This window comes from Urocampus carinirostris, chromosome 9 (assembly GCF_059441175.1).
Source record: "Urocampus carinirostris isolate Australia breed hairy pipefish chromosome 9, RoL_Ucar_1.0, whole genome shotgun sequence".
Classification (NCBI taxonomy): Eukaryota; Metazoa; Chordata; class Actinopteri; order Syngnathiformes; family Syngnathidae; genus Urocampus; species Urocampus carinirostris.
Window position 1 is genome coordinate 26,919,891 of NC_142357.1, and position 8,598 is coordinate 26,928,488.

General features: G+C 40.4%; 1 protein-coding gene across 2 annotated transcripts in view; it reads left to right on the forward strand.

Annotated features, from left to right (window-relative positions):
* gabrb2a (gamma-aminobutyric acid type A receptor subunit beta2a) overlaps positions 1-8,376 on the forward strand; it is a 92,800-nt gene extending 84,424 nt beyond the window's left edge. The window contains exons 8-10 of one of the 2 annotated variants that reach the window (XM_088343382.1): positions 1,974-2,218; positions 4,289-4,429; positions 6,591-8,376. In XM_088343382.1, the coding sequence (XP_088199508.1) occupies positions 1,974-2,218; positions 4,289-4,429; positions 6,591-6,947 (743 nt within the window). In that variant the 3' untranslated portion in view covers positions 6,948-8,376. The remainder of the gene's footprint in view (positions 1-1,973; positions 2,219-4,288; positions 4,430-6,590) is intronic. The other variant, XM_088343383.1, reaches the window with a different exon arrangement.
* Positions 8,377-8,598: the final 222 nt, after the last annotated feature.

Here is an 8,598-nt window from a genome sequence, read left to right on the forward strand (position 1 = left end):
GTTGTTTGGATCCTGTCACAGACCAGGAACGGAGACGGGACCCAATTGCGGTCGTTTACTCAGTTTTATTTAGAAGAGAAAAGAGGACTTACATCCAAGATCCGATAATCGTCAGTCACGGGTAGCAGGTAGCTGGAACGCGGAAGTGGCACTTCCGTGTCGAGTGAAGGTAGTCGTTGACAGCGAGAAAAACAGGTCGATGGCCGGGGCGGAGGAGCAAAAACATAAACGGGTCCAGAAAAGAGGTCGGCAACGGGTATCAGACAGAAAACAGGGCAGGATAGAGTCGAAGAGTCACAAAAACTTGCCTAGCTGGGAGCATATAGTTTTGCAGACGATCTCACGGGTTCTTTCAGGAATAGACGAGATTTTAAAAAGAGTCCAACAGCCAATCAGGATCCGTGGCTGTTGGCGCCAACGGGGCAGCCACAGGTGCCCCGCATCAGTAACCATGACAGATTCATAATATCATTCATCACAAACACTCATTCAAAACATTAAAATTGATTAGTTGTTAAGACCTTTTAAAGGTTTAAATCTTACTGCAAAAGGAATATTTAATGTGTAATCATAAATACTGTGTATAAAAGAATTATTGCAACATCCCTAAGTTGTCACGACCAGAACGGAAGTAGGACCCAGATGTGTAACGTTAATCACAAGTTTAGAGATATAGAGGAAAGGCAGCGCCCGCGATCAGGTGCTCGCTGGACGCGGGAAGCAAGCCGCTCATAGGAACGGAACGTGTTCCGAATGCGGAAATGGATCTTCTGGAGCGGGTTATCGTAGTGTAGTAGACGGAAAAACAGATCGTTAGCCGGTACGGGAGAGCAGAATGTTGTCCGGGTCAGAAAAACGAGTCGTTAGCCAGCATAGGAGATCAAAACGTGGTCGGAGTCAAAAAACAGGTGGCCGGAGACAAACGGGGAAATCAGGAACAGACGGGTGTAAGAGTCAAAAATGCTTGCCTTTTGAAAACAGAGGTTCGCTGACGGACTTACAACAGGCGAGTGAAAGGACGGAGCTTAAGTAGGACGGGCAACCATTCAGGAAACCAGCAGCGGCTGCTGTCAAACGAGCGGGCACAGGTGAAATTAATCAGTAATCATGACATAAGTATTATATTGTTGCTTTTTACACCTAAAGCAATTGAGGACTATGATTCTTTATTAATATTATTACAAGTAATATTAATAAGACCAATCATAATGATAGTGACTATGATAACAATGTTAATGCTGATTAACTCTCTCCCTCACAGGTTCTGAGTTATCCAAAATAGAATTGTCTTTATTGTTATTGTTAACAGAGTGAACATTGTTTCCATAGAAATTCCAGGATAAACATGTAATGGTGGGTGCTTGGGTTCCTTAACCACCAGGGGTGTAGGGGCACCGTTTTCTGGTGCTTTTTTTGGGCAAGTACTGCCTGGTGGCGCCCATCCCTCTCCAGGCTAACAAATGTTTCCACACGGTCTTGAATTGGGGAACTTTTGCGTGTTAGGCGAATGTGCTAACCTCTGCATTACGGAAGCACCAAACATGTAATAAAGAGAGAGAAAGAGAGAAAGAGAGAGAGAGGTTTTATAGTTCTACAGCTCTTGCAATCTATAGTCGGCAATTCAATCTTGACATTGTCTGTTTTTGGTGTAATTTCACTACCTACCACTAGATGGGAAGACACAATTTTGTTTGTCACTAAAAAAGGTAACAATGAGAATTATTTAAAACTTCATTTTTCATCCTGACTCATATGCCTACCAAAAGCAACGATTTTATGTTAACTTTACAATTTACATTTATACAGAATAAGGATTCTTTTATTGTGAAACAAGGACATTTTACTGAAATATGACTTGTTATAACTATGCATTAGAGTCAAACGAATTGTACTTGAATAATTTGGCCCAGCACACCGGTGCCCACCTGTTCGGGATGTTTTCCCTCATAAACTGGTCAAATGTTCCTTCCTAGGGATCACCACCGTGCTGACCATGACCACCATCAACACGCATTTGCGAGAGACGCTCCCCAAGATCCCCTACGTAAAAGCCATCGACATGTACCTCATGGGCTGCTTCGTGTTCGTCTTTCTCGCCCTGCTGGAATACGCTTTCGTCAACTACATCTTCTTCGGCCAAGGTCCGCAGCGGCAGAAGAAAGCGGCCGAGAAGGCGGCAACGGCCAATAACGAGAAGCTCAGACCTGACCCCAATAAGGTACATGTGCAAACACTGCTATTACGAGAAAAAAACAATTGTGTGTGTGTGTGTGTATGTATGTGTGTGTGTGTGAGTGTAAACTATTGTTCAATATTTTGGGGGTTGAATTGAAATGTCCTTAAATTTAAGAGGAATAGCAATGTTTTTTGTCTTTTTTTTTGCAATTAGGATAACATTAAAATAATGAGAATACACTTCATACATTGTTAATATGGTAAATGACTCTTTTAGATCCCCAAGTCTGGTATTTAATGCAATACTGACGTAAAAGGATACAGGCCAATTTGCAGTTACCAGCACTCCAGTGCGGCTAATGGATGATTAGAACAGTGATTTTCAACCTCTGTGCCGCGATACACTAGTGTGCCATGAGAGATCGTCAGGTGTGCCGTGAAAAATTATCCAATGTCACTTTTTAAACTTTAAAATTTTATAAAACATTTATGAATCATTTTCTGCAAATCTTCATAGTCATTGTCAAGTGTCTGTTGTCATGAACCAGAACAGGATCAGGAATAAACGCGTGACGTTCTCACACAAGCCTTTTATTCTACGGGAAATGGGGAGTCATGCACGTTAGGCAGCGGTCTGGCGTGGAAACACAGGAAGCCACAGACCGAAGAGATCGATTCCAACTGACCGAGCAGATATCGGACAGATGGGGTCGATACCGCACAGGACGGGACAGACAGGATTGATATCAAAACAGGATGTAAAAAATAAACAGGACAAACTAGACAGGAACGGAAACGGGAGAGAATAATAAGCAGGACAAAAATAGACGGGAACAAAACTGGACCAAATAAACGGGAACAAGACCGGACAAGAAATACCAACAGGAAAGCAGGACCGAGTCGGAACCCACGTCTTGCGGGGCAGAGTTTCTTTGACGGACTGACAAAGGCATAATGAGAGCACATAGCTTAAAAAGACGGAAAGCCAATCCGTCAATGAGCCGCAGCTGGCGCCACACGGGCGGGCCAATTGGGCGCCATAGCAACCGTGACATCTGTGCTGTAAAAACTGGGGGTATTATAAATTATATTGTAATTAAAGATACTGTTCAGTGTCATTTGATAACACTTTTGGTTAGTGGTGTGCCGCAAATTTTTTCCAATGTGAAAAACATACCCTGGCTCAAAAAAAGCACTGGATTACAAGACCTTTTTTTTGCAAATATGTTAGCACAGCTGAAAACAGCTTAGCTGGTTAAAGGAGCTATAAAGCTGACCTTCTGCTGAGCTGGTCGAGTATCTGGAGCATCAAATTTGTGGGTGAGATTAAACTTTCAGAATGGCCAGAAAAGGAGAACTTTCATGTGAACTTGACAGTCCATTCTTCTTCTAAGAAATGAAGGATTTTTAATGCAAGAAACTGCCAAGAAACTGAAGCTCTCCTACAATGAGGTGTACTACTCCTTTTAGACAAAATTACAAACAGGTTCTAACCAAAGTAGAAAAGAAGTTGGAGTACAATAGTCTCTAGTTTGAGAAGAAAAATCTCCTTTCAGGTCCATGACTTGCAGATACATTAAATATTACTCACAAAACACCAGTGTCAACATGTACAGTGACGAGGCAATTCCGACTTGCTGGCCAAATCTGAGACTGTCCAACAAAAGGAGGAGATTAACAAGGGCAAAAAACCCCAAGACATAGGACAAATCGTTTAATGAATAAAAGCAATACGTTTTCACGGAAAACACAAAACTGCTTGGTGACCCCAAACTTTTGAACAATAGTGTATGTACTAATAGCAAATGACTTGTTCTCTCAGATCAATGTGACCAATGCTAAATGTCTCTTACACTCCATTTATATGTGTGTGTGCATCCGAAAGAGTGAAAGCTGAAGCAGTGAGTGGCATTGTTACACCTGATCTCCATGTTGCTTTGTCTTTCAAAGGGCAAGGAGCCAAAACAGACCTCCCCTTTTAAGTACTTTGAAGATAGCGCCAAGAACAGCAACAATAAGAAAAAAAGAGAACATAAATGAAACTCCCTTTCCTTGTGAGTGTGGCAAGCTACAATTTCCCAGAAGTAACAGTGCTCATTTTGTATACTTGCAGTGGCTGGTGGGAAATGTAGTTCAGAGAGATGATGCTCTGTATGCCAGAATGAAACAGAGGGAAATTGACGCGTATGACTCGATGTGGGATCCCATCTTTGTGGACGATGCCGCATTAGGACTAGGCGAGCAAAGAAATAAGGTACTGGAGGTTTTGAAAGTCAAAACTAATGATTGTCATCAATCTGAATCGATCCCGATCAGAGGAAAATGCTGTTAGTTATTATCTTTTATTTTTTTATTTATTTTGTGCATCTCTTTGAGTTCTGTAGACTTCTTAAGGCTATTTTGGTCATCACTCCCACCATTGTGTTTTTTCTCCCTCTCTTGGTTTGCTCTTCATGCATTTTCCTGACATCCACAGCTCTGCAGTTTGATTTCTGCAGGTTCTCCCTAAGTTCCACCTAAGTTCTACATGGAAATTGACAGATAATTACAAATATGACACCAGAAGAGAAAGTAGACTCAGCAGTATCATTGAGATACAAAAACAGAAAAGTCACTGTGGGTCAAATGGGATAGCTCGATGAGAGACCCCTCACGTGTTACGACTTCTAGTGGCTTCCTTCAAAAACGAGTCTAGCTGATATTGGGACGTGTTCCTCCAAAGTCAGGTGATGGATGAAGAAGTTCAAGTGAATTCAACTTTCCTGACCCGCCTGAACCTCCTTAGCCTCTCCTCCATTTTTTGCCAAGTCCCAACAGTTTCTCTTCAACTTTTCCTGTCACCTTTTCCTTTGCCTTGCTTCCTCATTGGTTTAATTCTGTTTGTCTGTGTTGTGAGTCAACAGAATTTTAGCCACGCTGGATAAAATTCTGTGATGAAATTAGATTATGACTTGTGTTTGTGATTTTTCCAGCAATGTTATGTCATAGTGATTAGGTTTAATTATCGTTTATAATTAAAGATGTAGTGAATGCGCAGTGGAACTTCTTGATTTGAACCTCTACCGATGTTTATGTTTATTTGATTTAGAATGATTTATGATACATTTTCAAAACTGAGCCTCACTTCCACAATTAAGAATAGGTAAGTAGTAAGTAAAGTACACATATCAATTACTGTATCAGGCAGGTATTAGCTTTGTTTTAAGCTGAGGCATAAAATCTCACATTAAGTCCTTCTTCGCATTAGATGGCAGATTACTACAGCAGTTAAAAAATAAGCTTTGGGAAGAAAATGAAGTTTGTGACTTTGGTGTTGCATCAGTTGAAATTTGATGTACCAAAAATACTACATTTAATGGGACTGCATCGAAGCACTTAGTAAGTGTAAATTGACCATGCAAATTAATACTTTATATTGCTATGTAGTACTATGTACGTCTGTTTTGGGATGATATAATAATCATGTCATAATGATACAAACATAAAACTAGGCTAATCACCCTTATTCTACTGACAGTCTGACCAATACAATACAATAACTGTGTAAATACTGTGCTAAGCGTCTGCAGATGCAGAACGAATATACTTCAATGTTAATAAAAATTAACATTAGGTAATCTGGTTTCACCACTGAAATTAATTAATTAATTTATAAATTACTGTGCTGTCCTCACTCCAAAGTATCTCATATTTACACAAGAATATGACTTTAGTTGTTATCTTTTTGGACAATGGCCTCAACAATTACCCTTATTAAGTCCCTGAAGAACTAAAAACAAAGTACAAAACAATCCTGTTAGCTTGTTGACTTTACAGATATATTCTAAGATAAGCTAAGACATGCAAACAACAATTCATAACAAGAGTACTGCACGTAATTTTGTACAAAAAATACCATACACAAAAATTCAAGTAATCAGAATCCATAATTCAAACTCACGGATGATTATTGTCCAGAGCAACAACCAAAGAGGATTTGCAATGAACGATAAACATGTGAACTACAACAGGGCACCACTTTTTATGTTTCTCATAGGCAGAACAGTTATGGTATGCAGTATCATTTAATTGTAACTATCAATTTCCAGTACATACAGTAATTTGCACTGGATTATAGGGTGCACTTTTACATTTCTGCCAAATTGGGGTTTTAAGATGTGTCTTATAGTCCGGAAATACGATTTTTTTGTTGTTGTTGCAAAATATCACAACAGAGTGTAGCCAGTCTCACACCACGTTAGCTAAATAAATTTCTATTTCCACTGCACTGCTAGGAACAATTCACAATAGATTCTGTAGTAAGTGTTCACTCATCACGTTTTCATAGCGTCATGTAGCCGACCTTAGTTTTCTTCAAATCCCTGCGGGCAGTCACTTCTCATGGCTTCGTTTATCTTTGCACTCCCACGTTGCAGATGACCCCCGATGACAACATCCTGTTCAGCACCTTGGAGATGAAAAACGAAATGGGCGGTGCCGGAGACCTGTCCCGGGGCCTGGGAGCACCCGGAGACCCCCGCAACACGATGCTGGCCTACGACAGCTCCACGCTGCAGTACCGCAGGGCGGCCATGGCCCGCCAGAACTATGGCCACAGCGCCCTGGAGCGCCACGCCCAGAAGAAGTCGCGTCTACGGAGGCGAGCCTCGCAGCTCAAGGTCAACATCCCGGACTTGTCCGACGTGAACTCTATCGATAAGTGGTCAAGGATGATCTTCCCCACCGTCTTCTCTTTCTTCAACGTGGTCTACTGGCTCTACTACGTCCATTAAGCTCAGCGGCCTTCTCGAGTCCGGCTCACAAAGATGGGGAGCAGGGAATTTATCTGGAAAAGAATAATGGTGTGATTGCGTGAGTGAGGGATGAACGTTGCACCAACTTTCAGCAGGTTCATTTTAGACGACGCGGAGCGAGTGAAAAGACATTTTTCGGACAGACGGCAGCAGCGGCGGCACCGACATTGAGGTGACTCTTTTAGCATTTGGGAAACACCTTCCGTGGATTGGACTAACAATTAAAAAAAGTTTTAAAAAGGACATTAACTGGTGCAGAAATTTCAATATATCACTAATATTTGTCATTTGTAGCTTACTCTCTGTGGATCAAATATTTATGCTTGTGTTTGCATATAGTTTAAGGATTTGTTTTGTTTAGTATCTATTCACTTCGTAGCCGAGCCGTCTGCATCCGGGAAAGCTTTATAAATGATTTCAAAGGAGTCATCCTTGATAGTCTATTTTCCTATAATTACTGTAAATCCAAAACGTCCTTTCAAAAGCATGCTCACGTTTGATTTCATTTGCATCTAAGCTGCAATGAGGACGGTAGTCATCATAGTGTGAAAGTCGGGATTGGCAGTGCCAATGCAGGATTACAAAAAACATCTGGTGAAGGAGTTGGACTTTATGTTTTACTTTTGCAGCACGGACCAAATTAAGTCCATTTCACCTTTTATTTTGTAAACAGAGAACATTTGACGCTTCCTTCCTTTCTGCCATGGTGAAAAGAGCTTTAGAGGCAGGGAATGGCTTTAACAGGAAAAAACGGTGGATGAAGATTAATCGGCTGCCTTTTCATTGCAATGAGTTGCTGCATAAATATGGCAATCCACAATCATCTTTATCAGTAGAATTGAATGATAGAAGTATGATACGTTTCATTGTGGTTAGGTTTCTGTTTGGAAAAAGTTGTAGATAAATATAAATCATGTTAAAAGAAAAAGAGATAAATCATTTTTATAAATCAATACTCACGTTGTGTAAATATTATCAATTTATTCTATTTAACTGTTGTTGTTTTGCAGTCGAAAAAGAAATGAGCAATTCAACTGAGTTAAAAAAAAACACGGAAAAAAAAAACTGAAACACAAAACTCACAACTTTGCTGTTGATGTGCTTTTTGGACTTTTCTCCCTTTTTCTTTCTTTTTAATGGACTCTTGAAGCACCTCCTTGCTGAAACTAAAGCACTTCCAGACACCAGTGGTTACTGGGTCCATGTTTTGTTCTCTGCAAACAACTTAACAAGGACCCCGCTATCCAGGCATTGAAGTCAGGCATATTTTGTACAAAGTTTATGTAAATTTCAATTGTAATATTTCATAAAGACTGTAAATATGTTGTGTAATGATTGTCAACAACTATGAAGATGTATCTAAATTCAATTAAAACTCAATACAGTCTATCACTTCAATAACAAAGCACAGGGTGGCATTTTCTTGGCTGGCCTCACACTTTTAAGACTATTGGACACTTAGTATCCGAAAATTGAGCATGCCAACTCAGAGTCAAGTCAAGGCACATTTATTTGTATAGCGCTTGATTACAAAATGTCTTTAAGGACTGCAGAGGTTACGATCACACCATCCCATGATCTTAAACATACATGCGGGCAAGGAAAAACTCGAAAACCTCAACATGAGGGA